Source organism: Echinops telfairi, unplaced genomic scaffold, assembly GCF_000313985.2.
Source record: "Echinops telfairi isolate 266 unplaced genomic scaffold, ASM31398v2 ScPeMD7_7421;HRSCAF=8459, whole genome shotgun sequence".
Lineage (NCBI taxonomy): Eukaryota > Metazoa > Chordata > Mammalia > Afrosoricida > Tenrecidae > Echinops > Echinops telfairi.
The window spans coordinates 12495451-12510177 of NW_022111321.1; the positions used below are offsets into that span (position 1 = coordinate 12495451).

Below are 14727 nucleotides of genomic sequence, written 5' to 3' on the forward strand. Positions count from 1 at the left end.
GACTGGGAGGAAGGGCCTTGAAAACCGGCAAGCTGTCATCCTCTGGTGGGCCATGGGGCTGGTCCCCACTCCTGCTGTTACTCCTGACAGATGTTGAGAAGTAGCCCTGGCTGGTAGGAAGCCTGCCTTGGGCTCTAGTGGGCACTGGCAGCTCCCACCACACAAAGGCGTGGTCATTCATTGTAGAGCGCTTTGTAAACATCACATTTACAGGATAATAGTTCAACACCCCCACTCCTCCCCCCCCCAAAAAATCAAAGGAGTATTACATTATGCAAATCTGCTTCAAAAGATCTCTCTAATGTGTTAAGATGCAAAGATGTCACTTTTAAGATTAAGGTGCACTTTACCCAACTCTAAAACAAAATTCACGGCCATAGAGTCAATGCAGAATCAAACTCCCTGTGCGTTTCTGGACCTTCAAGTCTATGGGAGTAGAAAGCCTCATCTTCTCCCATAGAGCAGTTCTGGTTTAGAACTGATGACCTTGTGGTTTGCAACACAAGGTGTAACCTACTACAAGCCATGACATTTTCAATTGTCTTCTAGGCATTTAAAAACTGGACAATGAATAAGGAAGACAGGAGCAGAATAGATGCATTTGAATTACGGTGTTGCCAAAGAATATTGAATAATCAGTATTGATAGATTGTCAGGAAATAAGAACTACAGCCAAAATGATCCTTAGAAACCAAGATGAAGAGGCTTCATCTCCTAATTTAGACAAGTCCCTGGAGAGCATCATGCTCGGCAAATCAAAGGCTCAGGAGAAAAGAGGAAGACCCTCAATAAGATGGACTGACACAGTGCCTGCAATTATGGGTGCAAGCGGAGCAATGATTTTGAGGACGATTCAGGACTAGGCAGTGCTGCATTCTGTTGCACATAGTGTTGCTGTGAGCTGAAACTGGCTTGGCGATGGTTAATTAAACTGATCCGTTTGCAGTAGGTACCACAAAGTTTGGGGAGGTGGAAAGTTGCTGGTATGTGACTTACTGTCCTCTGTCTCCCTGCACCCCATCATGTGACTCGGAAGCACATGATGCCTGTTGTTGCGAGGTGCCACGGAGTCAGTGCCAACTCAGCAGCTCTGTACCTGCATGAGCTTTTATTACCCGTGTGACCCCACCTCCCCTCCCGCATTGAGTTTCTAGTGCCTTGAGATTGTGTCTTGATATATGCACACCAATTCAACTTGAAACATGTTAAAATTTGAGTGTTGGAAGTATTATTATGAACCTGATTCCTTTCTGTAGTTAAACAGTTTTATTAATGATCCTCACAAAGGATCCCCTTTGTGTGGAATCTGAATAGACCCCCACTGAGTTGTTCCTTGAAGCTTCTGTAGAGCTGGATTATTAGATCGATACAATATTGGGTGGGGGATGTTTTCACAGCATCCTTTTCTTTGTATATAAATGTAATAGTTTAATTTAGATCATATTTCATGATGCATTTAGGAATTATATTGATTAAACTGTTCTTTTTTATATTTTAAAGGGTCTTATTCACTATGGACGAGATAACCAGAATTTAGACATTTTACTTTTCCAAGAAGTCCTGGAGTACATGTCTAGGATAGACAGAGTGCTGAGTTTCCCTGGCGGCTCCCTTTTGTTAGCAGGACGCAGTGGTGTGGGCCGCCGCACAATCACTTCTTTAGTCAGCCACATGCACGGAGCTGTGCTCTTTTCTCCAAAGATTTCCCGAGGGTATGAACTGAAGCAGTTCAAAAATGATCTCAAACATGTGAGTTCATTGTAGTTTTTTGCTTAATATTTCCTTTGAACCCTATTACTTAGCATACTAAAAGCCTTTTTAAATCTCTGACATACTACATATTGTTTAATTTTGGTGATTCATTTTCTCATGATCATTAGAATTATTTTTATTTCTAGATGGAAAAAGTTTCTTATTCTCATATAATTTCTAGTTTTCAGAGATGGTGGGTGGACTTGGTAGATAAAAGGTTGGATTTTTTTTTTTTTTTTACTTAGAATAGATATGGGCATTTATCAAAATTCCCCACTAGCTTTTGATTTAATTTGATCTGTAAGTGACTCCACCACAAAGCAAATTAGAATTCACTGCCATCAAGTCTATTCTGACTAATAGCAACCCTATATGGCAGGGCAGAGCTGCCCTTCTGCGTTTCCAAGACTGTAACTCTTTGAGGGAGTAGAAAGCTTCCTCTTTCTGCTGCAGAGCAGCTGGTGGCTTTGAACCGCTGACCTTGAAGTTAGCAACCCAATGTGTAACCCACTCTTCCACCAGGGTTCCAAATGAACTAATATTTCCCCCCAATATTACAGATTTTTTCCTGGGTAATTAATGAGATCTGTACCCTAACCACGACTTTTAAGAATTTGTAGGTTAGTTGAACCAAGTACATACAATTTTTATTTAGTCTTAATTTAGTGTCCTGTTGGCCATGTTGACTACGTGTTTGGACTGCTGATCACAAGGTTGGTGATTCAAAACCACCCTTCACTGTGCACAAGCCTTGGGGATCCTATACAGGCTCATTATGAGTTGGAATGGATTCATTGGCAGTGAGTTTTTTGTTCTGTTTTGTTCTTTTACTGCAAGGATTTGGAGCCTTGGTAGTGCAGTGGGTAAACATTGTGATGCTTAACTGCAAAGTCAAGGGTTCAAAACCACCAGCTACTTCATAGGAAAAAGATGAGGCTTTGTTCATCCTTTAACATTTGCGGTCTTGGAAACCCTCTTGAGCAGTTCTTCTCTGTCCTATATATGTTTGCGATCACTTGATGGCAATGAGTAGCAATGGGTTAGTATAAGAAACAACTATAGTCCTTTTCAGTCATTTAAATCATGCAGATGCAGTAAGTGCAGGTGATTGTGATGAAGAGTTTGTTGCTTGCCAGTAGAGTTTGGGTCATAAACAAAAAGTGGATTCCGAGCTGAAGCGGTGCTACCTGTGCAAAGATGGTAGTGTTCTACTCCAGGATGGTGCCAGTTTGAATGGGTGTGGCTTTCCATGCTCTCTCTACTAATCTGTCATGTATCAGACTTCTGAAAGGACTGACTATGCTTCATTTCAGTCTCCTTTATCAGGGCTTAACCCAAATTGTAAAAATACAGGTATTTTTATTCCTGTTCTGCTTCGTTGGCCATCACATAGCCGGTTCCCATTGGTTGATGCCCTGTTTAAAGGGAAAGCAGAAATTGCCCATAAGTAGGGATAGCCTACATTTATTTGTTTTCATATACTTTTTCAAGTTGTATGGCTAATGTTTGATTTTAATTACAATTATTTAGAATAAATATATAAGCAGATTCATGATTATACAGACATGTTTTATATGCAGAATGGTTTTTAAAAGCACCACACCAAAATTCTCGGGCTACTGACTATATTTTCTTATTGAACAGGTACTGCATCTCGCAGGTATTGAATCCCAGCAGGTAGTTTTACTTCTTGAAGACTATCAGTTTGTGCATCCTACCTTTTTGGAGATGATCAACAGTCTTTTGTCTTCAGGCAAGTCAGTTTCTATTAAAACAATAAAAGCACTATTGTAAGAATTATTCACATTAAATTATCTTGTGAACTTTACCTGTGTTTTAGAGACTGTATTAGGCTGGTTGTCTAGAGAATTAAATCCAGTGACACTCTTCTGTGCATAAGAAAGAGCCTTATATCAAGAAGTAGTTACATATCAAGAAGGCATCACAGCCCAGTTCAACTCAAGTTCCTGAGTTGGATGCTACCCTCTGAATTCCCAGACTCACGTAGTCACGTACCAGTGATGCAGAGAGGTGAACCAGGAATCAGGAAGATTACAGGCCTGTGAGTGCAGAATCACCTAGATCCAGAGTCAATTGGTGGCAGAGGCCCGACAAGCAGGAAGGTGAAGGAACAGAGAGAACCCTTCCCAGAGTCCCTCACTCTTACACAAAGTTCCCACTCCCAAGGAAGTGTCCTCAAACTACCACATGATTGACAGGTTTCACTCCACCCATATCCAAAGTGTCTGGTTGACATAAAATCATCCAATTACCATAGCAACCTTTGAAATAGTTCTTACTAGAGTGACATGGTCAATGCTAGGAAATTGAGATACTTAATTTTTAAACAGGATACTGAAGAATTATATAAAGATGATTGTTAATATTCATAAGGTGAATACACAGAAAAACTGGCCTTGTCTTACCTTTTAGAGGGGTCTATTTTATAGTCTTTGGGGCAAGTTTTCATCCAGTTTTTAAGTGTGAGTCATCTTTTGAGTTAACAATTTATTACCTGTATGAATTTAATCTTTAGACTTAAAGACTAGTATCCAAGTAATATGTAGATTAATTGATAATAGTAAACAATTTTATAGAACTTCATTAGTAGTTGAATGGTGGAATGACTTACTGTATGGCTTTACATTTCATATTTCGTATATTTTGAATATATCTATAATCAGTAACATGGAAAAAATGTACTTGCTGTTTTTAAAGTTTAATGGAACAAATTTTAAGTAGTATATACCTGTGTTAGGGTTTTCTAGAGAAACAAAACCAGGACACTTGTGATTTTATATAGATATATACAACATAAAGAAATAAAAAGCTGATTAGTCCATAGAGCTGTACAGAGGTCTCAGTTCAACTCACTTCTGTGAGACAGTTAATACACTGGCAGTCCTTCAACTCATAAGGGGTGCTGGGTGCAAGTCAAGGAAGCAGACAGCCGAGTCTTCTATAGAGCAGTACAGGCAGTTCAGCCACAGGCAGCAAACAGCAGGGTGGGTTGCCAATAGTCAGCTAGAAGACAGGGTCCAACTGTCCCCAGCTCAAGTGATGTATACACCAGCGTGTGGTGAAGCAGGTCTCGAAGGAACCTTAAACTAAGTGCAAAGTGCTCAGGGGTTTCTATCACCTCATATAAAAATTAATTAAATTACTGTAAGGGGAAATCACACTGCTGATCAATTTGATGGCAATGAATTAGGGTTTTTGTTTGTTTGTTAGAGTTAATTCTGTGAAACCTGAATTAAGAATTACTGCCTTCTTTCTGCAGCAGAGTATGGTATTCCCTTGTCTTTGTGACCTGACCCATTTGGTGCTTTTCTGGGCAGATCCTGCAAATACTTCTATTTTTTTTCCTTTCCTGAAGAACTTATGACATTTATTAGAATCCCTGCATAGTGAATAATTACTGTTAGTAGAGTCAGTATGAGGTAGCGTAGTCTTAAACTTGATCCCAAGATATATATATGTATGTGTGTGTGTGTGTGTGTACAAATACTAATTGAGTCCTGGTGGCATGGTGGTTGCACATTGAGCTAGTAACCACACGGTCAGCAGTTTAAAACCATCAGCTGCCCAATGGGAGAAAGATGGGTCTTTCTCTTTCTGTGAAGAGTTGTAGTCTTAGAAACTCACAGGGCAGTTCAACCCTGTTCTGTAGGGTCACTATGAGTCAGCATCAACTCGATGGCAGTCATACACACACACACATCGTATATATAATATACATACATATGTATATGTCAGAATTGTATATACATAGATGTGTATGTATGTCAGAATTGACTTGATCACAGTAATTTTTAATGTCTTTTGCTATATGTGTATACACACACAAATTACATATGCACACCTAAGCATGAAATGAACTTTGTCGAAGTTACTTTCAATGGTATGGGTAGTTTAGTGAACCTGAGGACAAAGTCATATAACATTTATGTTCAACAAAATACTTATCGAACACTTGTTTTGTACCATATTAGGCTGTGAGTTGAAGTAGCCTTTTTCTGACATTAACAGTCTCGGAAGAAAACATCATTAATATTGTATGATATCTTCATTTTAGTACAGTATTGGACTTTAGTTGGACAAGTGATCCATTTCCCGTTGAGTTTAGGTGTAATGGCTTAGTAAAAATGGAAGTAGTAGAGTCAATTTAGAGTGTTGCCGTTTTATAGAATAGGCTCTTCTGTTTTTCAAGGAGTGCATTCTTGCCTATTGCATAAGCAGTCACAGATAGAGACCTTATTCACTTTGGTTTCCTAAACTAGCAGACAAAATACACAGCTCTTTTGTGAAAGCAAGCATTAGATAAATGTTACTCAGTAATTGTTTTAACATAATTGGATCTTTAATCTTAAGATATAACTACAGTGAACCCTCGTTTATCGCGGTTAATCGGTTCTAGACCCTACCGTGATAAATGAAATTCCGCGAAGTAGGATTCCTTATTTGTAAATCAAATATTTCCGTAGTTAGAGCATAGAGGACATGAAAAAACACCCTTTAGTCACCATTACACTCGTATTACCCAATTTATTAAACGAAAAAGGGAAAATACAGTAAAACATTTTGGATGTTACAATTATCATTTATTATTTATTATATTATTTATGGCATCTAGTTTACAGTATTACATATTTCACATACAGTATTATTATACATAGTTCTTACAAATACTGTAATCAATAGCCTATGAAATGACTTAAGGGATGTACTCTATAGGTGGGTCGCCGTCTTTTTCCTCTGAAGGAGTGGGTGTAGGCAGTGGGTGCTGTTACGCAAAAACCGCAATAGAGTGAAGCCGCGGAAGTCAAAGCGCGAAGTGGCGAGGGTTCACTGTATAACATTTACAAATTGATTAACTTTTTGTAAAGTTTCTTTTTGGAGAAAGTGTTCAGTATGTGTTTGTCTCTCTCTTTTTTTGTTTGTTTCAAATACTTATTCCCTTAAGCATGCAGTCTGTAAGTAGTGGGAAATTCATTGCTAAGTTATGGAACCATATAATCTTTTTATGGTTAAAATTTAGAGCAAGATATATAAAGCATATGTGTATGTGTGTGAATATGTTACAAGCATGGAGGAAGGTTGGAGTGGAGCAGGTGGGGATGGGATGAGTGTATTTCATACCTCTGAGTTGAGCCTAAAGAAAAGTAGGGCATGGGTGGGGTACAGAGGGAGGGGGAAAGAGGAGCTGATACCAAGGGCTCAATACAAAGTAAATGTCTAGAAAAGATTGATGACAACATATGTACATATATGTTTGATACAACTGATGTATGGATTGTTATGAGTTGTGAGAGCCCCCAATAAAATGATCTTTTAATAAAAAAAACAAAAAACTGAAAAAAGAAGAAAAAATAAAACTAGGGCTCATCTTAAGGTGGTCTCTACGTCAATGTGTACAGAAAGGAGTTTCCACTTAATCTTAAATACTTATGAATTAGAAATATGTTCATTTAACGAGTATTTCTTGCACATCTGTTATATATTGAGCCTGGTTCTAAATATTGTAGGTATAGTGGTAAATAATAGACAGGACAGTCCCTATATTAACCGCTCATAGTCTTAATTGATCCTAAACCTGCTGTCACTGCTGTATTTCATAGTAGAAAATCATGCAAGACTGGGCCTCCTAATTTCTAGTACAGGTTTATTTATTCGTCATTCACTTATTTAGCAAATAAGTTACAGATGCTTTCCTATATGTGCGCTATGGTTAAATCATGGATGCTTTCAAATATTTGTTCTTTGTAAATTCAGAACCTAATTGGGTAGGTAAGAGAAGTAATTAATTCATTATTAAATGATGTGATGAGAACTAAATAGTTATGAAAGAGAAACAGTGGTAAAAGAGGAAAAGAATGCCTAACAGCATATGAGTGGTCGAAACAGTGGTAAAAGAGGAAAAGAATGCCTAACAGCATATGAGTGGTCAGAAACGATTCATCAATGTAGCATTGGTAAAGTAGGGTCCTCCTGTGTCCTTTACCTCATTTTGAAGGTAAAGAGCCAAGGAGAACTGTGGGTGTACATTCTAGGAAGATGAGTATTTTGTTATACACACTAAAAAGTAAAGCCTCAGTTGTAAGATAAATATTAATCTAGCTAACCTATGATTGACATTGTCAGTGAATGTTGTTGTAAAATTTCCCTGACAACCAACTCCTATTTTTTGTGTAAGTAGAGTTCAGTTATGAAAGGATTTATTCTGTACAATATGAGTAATATGTAGTTAGCCTACATTCGCCCAATATCTGTCTCTCAAGTGTGTTTTAAAAATTAATACCAGGGGCTAATCAATGAAAAATTTAATGGAAGATCTTTAGGCTCCAGTGGGATGATTGATACGATCAATTAACAAGGAAGTTTCTAAAGGGAGCCAAAGGCAGATAAAAATCATAGATCCAGGAATGGATTTTGGGTTCACACTCAATCTTAGCTGCAATTTAATCACAGTTAGTTCTTACATCATGGCCCTACTTGTTACTTGCCTTCAGGAAGGGAACACAGAAGATATGGGCGCTGTAACAAAGTGTGGTGAAATTAGATGATGCCTAGCTATCAAACAAAATAGTAGTGTCTGGAGTCTTCACGGCTTGTTTCCAAACAAGCAGCCATCTAAGTGAGATGTCAACCAAGTCCACCTGGAAGAAGTAGACATCATTAGTGACTCAAAGATTGTAAATCATAAAATCTGAAACCGAAGGAGGGAATTGTATCAGAGCCTAATTTGTGAGATTTTGGTTTACAGAAGGCTATGGATTACAGTGGGAGCCCAAGATATATTTGCAAGATCTACACAGTAAATAAACCTCCATAATGGAGGGATGGAAATAAACCATTCACTAAACAGAGTGTATTGGAGAGATGACTATATGAAATCAAAATAATAAACTTGACTTGAACGGTTAGAACCTTGTTATTTGATCCCTCCTCAGACTCATGCTGAGCCTGATCTGGTTTTCATCATTTTCTGTGCTTCTTTAAAATTGTTTATTCTTTTTCTCATTGGGGTTATCTCTGATGTATTTTGTCATTTGGGGTAAACCTTTTTAATTTTTGTTATAAGTTTTCCTGTTTTTCAGTATATGAAACCCAGGATTGTTGAACCCATAGAGACAGGAGTAGAACAAGCATCCTTGGGGGGTGGGGTACAGTGAGGGAGGAGGAGGTAAAGGGGAGCTGGTATAAGGGAGTACAAGAAGGAAGAGAATGTTTTGAAACGACTGAGGTAGTAGTTACACAGTGCTGTTTGATGTGATTGGACTGGAATGATATATCTGTTTTAGCTCCCAATAAAATGGTTTGGGGAACAAAATGAAGTAAAGCTACCCATGAAGATGTATAAATCACTTATATTGAGTTGCTAGGAATTATATATTTTTTTAAAAGAGAACTTGAATAAGAGCTGATAACTTAATATAAAAATGGAAAAAAATTGTGTGTATGCAAATGTATTTTATAATTAGCATAATACAGGTGATTTTTAATAGAATTGTAATATTCTTCTGTAGGTGAAGTTCCTGGACTCTATACTCTTGAAGAGTTAGAGCCCCTGCTGTCGCCTCTTAAAGATGAAGCTTCACAGGATGGCTTTTTTGGACCTGTCTTTAATTACTTTACATACAGTAAGTAGAACAGATTCACTAATGAAATTCAAACTCTTGTTCATGTGAAATAAATGCCATTTAATTTGCCTTTTAAAAATTAGATTTTGAAAGCGTCTTATATTTTGGATATTTGGGCTAATTTATTCTTTTCTCCCCTCCCCTCCCGAGCACTTAGAAAATAACATAACTGCATAGCAGCAACTTACGTAGTGTTAGTTCCAACTCACAGTGACCCCATGTAGAATAAAAATATCATAGAAAGTTGAAAATGTGGTACTGATCTTTTTAATATTTAATGCCTTTGTTTTCATGTGATAATATTAGTCCCCCCTTTTTAGATAATTATTGATGTATTTGAATTGTGCTAGACTGTAGTTTAAAGAACCCGTTAATACAGAAGCAGTTTTGTGTGCATGATAGAAATCTAAAATTGAGAAAAGCGGAAAATATAGCAACAATTACACCATCCAGAGATTACTACGTGTATTTCCTTCATGAATATCATTCTGTTTTCACTTGTGTGAGCACACATGCACACACACGTTGTTTTGACCTTTGATTTTGAATTGGGTGAATGTTCACAGAGAATATTGGGTTTCTATTCAACAATTTATAAACATACATTTTGTTTTATGCATTGATTACAATCTCCACAATGTAACAGCACTTATTTCTCTTCCTCTTATGTTTTCTATTTTTGTTCCTCTTGCTTTCCTACACCTCTGCACTTTGTTCTTTGGTACTTGCTCCCGTTTTAATCTCAAGTGACTGATTATTCTAAGATGTATGTACCTCTCTAGTGTAATTCTTCTATTATTTTATTAAAATTTGAGCCCCTGTGGGATACGTATGTTTTTAGACCTCAAGCGTGACTACAGTCCATAGCCTAGAGGTTGTCACCAGTTTCTGTTTGACCAGCAAGTCGCGTCTCTTAAATGTGTTTCCGTTTTGTGGTCTATAGCTTAGATGTTTTCACCAGTCTCTGTTTGACCAGTAAGCCTAGTCTCTTAAATGTGTTTCAGTTTTGTTCCACATTTTTCTCCCACTATATGTAGGACCTACCATATATACGTGAGTATACGCCGAGTTTTCCAGCACATTTTATGTAGTTTTTGTGGTAAGATTAGGTGCCTGGGCAGATATTTGGGTCACCTTATACTCAAGTATATATATGGTAATCTGATCCCTTTCTGAGCAGTTGGTAGTGGTAGCTGGATTCCATCTAATTCTTTCAATCATAGGACCATGGAAGGTGATGTTTGCATGGTTCATTAGTACATTGGACTAAATGTTTCCATGTATCTTCTGTTTCCTTTATGGCTCTAGATTTGGAGAGACCTAAAGTTGCACTTTTATGACCCCAGTCTCTACTCATCTAAGTAGATTGTCGGGCATTGTCTCTGTGCACTGTTTTGCCAGTTAACCTTGTTGTCTCTGAGACCATGGTCTTCAGCCTATTCACTTATTATCTCACGGTGACAAACACTTGCATTTCTAACAAAAATAAGAACTATGCCATAATACTAGTGTAGCTTGTATTTTTAAAAGTGAACCATTTTTATCAATTCATTTAGGAAAATATAATTGTATGAAACAGACTATATAAATGTCCCCAATCCGACTGCATTATTGTAATTTTACATAATCATAATTTTTTTAAATTTAGGAGTTCAGCAAAACTTGCATATTGTCTTGATAATGGATTCTGCGAATTTGAACTTCATTATCAACTGTGAGAGTAATCCAGCTTTGCATAAAAAATGCCAGGTGTTGTGGATGGAAGGTTGGTCAGATGGCAGTATGAAGAAAGTAAGTTTAAAGTTTAAATGTAACCAAAGCCCAAACAAACCTACTGCAGTTAAGTTTATTCTAACATAGAGCAAACCTACTAGTTTCCCAGATTGTAAATCTTTCCTGGAACAGGTAGCCTCATCTTTTTCCCACAGAGTGGCTGGTTTGAACCGCTAACCTTGCAGTTAATTAGCCCAGTGCCTGTAACTGAAAAATATAAAGTCGTTTTCTTTTTGAAGTTACTGAATTTTCAAAACTTTTTTTTGGTATTTATTATAATACTAACTTAATTGTGGAAGTGTACATCTCTTGGATGTGTATGGTTGGAAACATTTTTATTTTATTTTCACTTTTTTATAATAGATTAGTTATAGATAGAATTTTAGGCTTAGGATTTGGTTTTTAATTTTAAAATACTGAGCTATTTATATACTTAAAATTTTGTTTATAATTAATGAGCTTATAATAAAATATAGCAAGAATTTTAATAATTCCTAAATTGTAAAAATGCTTCTTTTAAAAAAATGTTTCCTTGTTTGGAAGGGGGATTAGTTTAAAATGTAAACTCAGATCACTACTGGAATCCTTTCTTGCTTTTTTAAAATACATGCTATTTTTAACATTGTCTTTTGAAATTCATGCGTTGTAATACATGAATAGAAGTACAGACTTATGCTTATAATGGTTTGGTGGAAGGGGTTCAGTAGAATTAGGGCTAATGAAGACAGTTTCATAGATGAGAATTGATTTTGTGTTAGATTTCCGTGAGTAGAAAAGGAGAGAAAAGATATTCTAGGCTGAGAAGGCCACATGAACAGGAGGCAAATATTAAAGAATAAGTACTTATTAGATGTTTATATACACCACTCTTTTATAGAGCAGAGAGCAAAACAGAGGAACTTTCCTGTCTTTATGGAATTTACATTTTTGTGGGGATTCTAAGAGAAAAGATTTCCAGATGAGGATCCTGGAAAGAGAGCATGTCTGGTAATTCTGATGATCAGTAAGATGCCAGTGCCCTTTGGTACCAGGAGATTATGGGAGGGGGTAGGTAGAAGTGCGGTTTCAAGGGAATTAAAAGGAGACCTGTTAGGCTGACTAGGAAATGATACAGAGTCGCCTTTTTCCTGATCACAAGTAGGCTTTTTAAAGTGTGTAACTTTGCCTGTGCGCCTATTGCCTGTGAGATTATTGAGGAAAGGATTCTTGAGATTATTGAGGAAAGCTTCTGGATTCTGGGATGAAAACAGACTATCATGGAAACAGATTATAAATAGAAGCATTTCTATGGCTACTGTGATAATTCAGGTGAGAGAAAGGAAAGTTTGGTAAGAGGTTTAGTGCTAGAGGTGGTGAAAAAGGGTTGAATCTGGGTATGTTTTTCAGTAGAAAAAGTAGCATTTTCTTGTTAAAATGGAAAATATGTAAGAGAAGTTCAGGACTATCCAGGATATGTACAGGTACGTGTTTTGGATAGAACAATCACTGACGGAAAGGGGAAAACCATGAGAAAGGTAGTTTAGAGGAAAAGATAGGTCTTTCAGTTTTAGATGTGTTAACTAAATCATACAACCAAATTGAGAGTTGGAGAAGGCATTTAGATACATGAGTCTGGAGTTTAGGGGAAATGCCAGGTATATGGATAAAAGAATGGGAATTATCAGAGCATAGATGATATTTGAAACAAGAATGATTGTATTGAATAAATGAGTGAGTGAATGAGAGAAGAAATCCAAAGATAGAACTCTAAGGTACTTCAACATTGAGAAGTTGGGGAGATGAACAAGCCTGATCAATAGAGGGTGCTGCGAAGAAGCCGAGAAGGTGCTGCCCGAGCTAAGGGAGGAAAATCGGGGGAGTGTGATGAGTGTGAGCCTGAGAGTATATTTCAGAAGAAGAAGTACAGCAAATGAGAGTAGATGAGAAGTTGATCATTGCTTTTAGCAACATGAAAGCTGTTGGTGACTTTTGGTAATGAAAAAAAACTCACAGGAGAATGTGTTATGAAGGACGAGAAGGATTGTTGACAGTGAGTATGGATAAATTGTATTATAAAGAAGAATAGAGAATTGAGTCTGTAACTGGAGGAAATGTACATTAATAAAATCTATTCTTTGTTTTTTTAAGATGAGGCAAACTTTAGCGTGTTAATATGCTATTGGGGATTATTTGGTAGGAAGCAAGGTACATATGATGCAAGAAAGATGGAAACATTGGTGGAGCAATTTGCGAGCTGTGAACAGTGACTGGGTCTGCTATGTACAAGTGGAAAATCTTAAGCATTGGATTTTCTAGGCGTACCAAGGAGTCATCATAATTCAGAGAGGAAAGCAGAATCTACTTTAGCACAGATTCAATAGGTGATGTGCAGAAGTTTTGAAAGCTGATTGTTTCTATTTTTATTAAGTGAAATGGGCAATAAAGTTATTTGAGAGAAAAGACCTGAGAGAAGAAAACTATTTGAAAAGAAAATAAAGTTCTAATAAGAAAAAAAAAAAAAAGACCTGAGAGGAGCTTCAGAGATTTAATGAAATGCAAGAAGATATGCAAAATAGCACATTGGGAAGGTAATATGATAGTGAGAGAATTAGGAAAATGAAATGCTGTATTAAAGGTTCACCTGATCATGAATTTCAGTTGTGGTCAATCACCATAGTTGTGTGTTTTTCCCCAGCAGCATGTGGACTCAGAGATACAGGTTAGACGCACATGAGCCTTTGGATTTAACCAGGAAGGGGCTTGCCATGAGAGTGTGGTAAAGCAATGAGGGCCAGCGGAGTTCAGGACATTTAAAAGAATGAAATTATTATGAATTAACATGGAATTTAAGTTGGCCAGGAGATAAATTAGGTAGCATTAATGGATTGCATACATTTTGTAGAACCTGAAGCTTATTTGTGATGAGGAAGGAGTGAGCTGGGAAGCTAGGATGGGATTGAGAAGGAAACTTGACAGTGAGATTATGGGAGACAGGTTTTTATTATTGCTAACGGCAAGGACCCACATCAAGGCCTCAGTATATGATCTGAGAAGGAGAGGAGTTCACAGAACAGAGAAGTCGGGTTATTAGAGAAATAAATCTGTAGTTACTTTTGGAATGAAAATTGAGTGGGTTTGTAGATGCCTGCTTTAAGGAACATCAGTGATTATTATATTTTGATACTATGAGAAACTGACGTTTATGGAGGATGACGTTAAAAGAGCATTAGGTGCAAGAGGACAATGCACTACCTGGCGACCCAGTGATTCATGCACTTGATATCACTTGGTATTCTTGGAGAATAGAGAGTTCAAGTGATTAAAGCACAGGGTATGTGGTTCATTGTAGTGGGAGACAGATTTAAGAGCTAAGACAGTAAAAAATGAGGGAAACTTTTAGATGTCATGTTGAGGACTTCACATCTTATTTAGTAAGCAGTAGGAGTAACAAGGATATGGATGGAGTTGATATGATTCTACTTTTTTTTTAATGCTAGATTTTTTTTAATCGTTTTATTAGGGGCTCATACAACTCTTATCACAATCAATACAAACATCAATGTGTAAAGCACATTTGTACATT

General features: G+C 37.0%; 1 protein-coding gene across 1 annotated transcript in view; it reads left to right on the forward strand.

Moving 5' to 3' along the window:
• DYNC2H1 (dynein cytoplasmic 2 heavy chain 1) overlaps positions 1-14727 on the forward strand; it is a 298686-nt gene that overhangs the window by 110736 nt on the left and 173223 nt on the right. Inside the window, exons 48-51 of the mRNA XM_030887685.2 lie at positions 1501-1749; positions 3397-3505; positions 9279-9392; positions 11041-11183. Of these exons, the coding sequence (XP_030743545.1) occupies positions 1501-1749; positions 3397-3505; positions 9279-9392; positions 11041-11183 (615 nt within the window). The remainder of the gene's footprint in view (positions 1-1500; positions 1750-3396; positions 3506-9278; positions 9393-11040; positions 11184-14727) is intronic.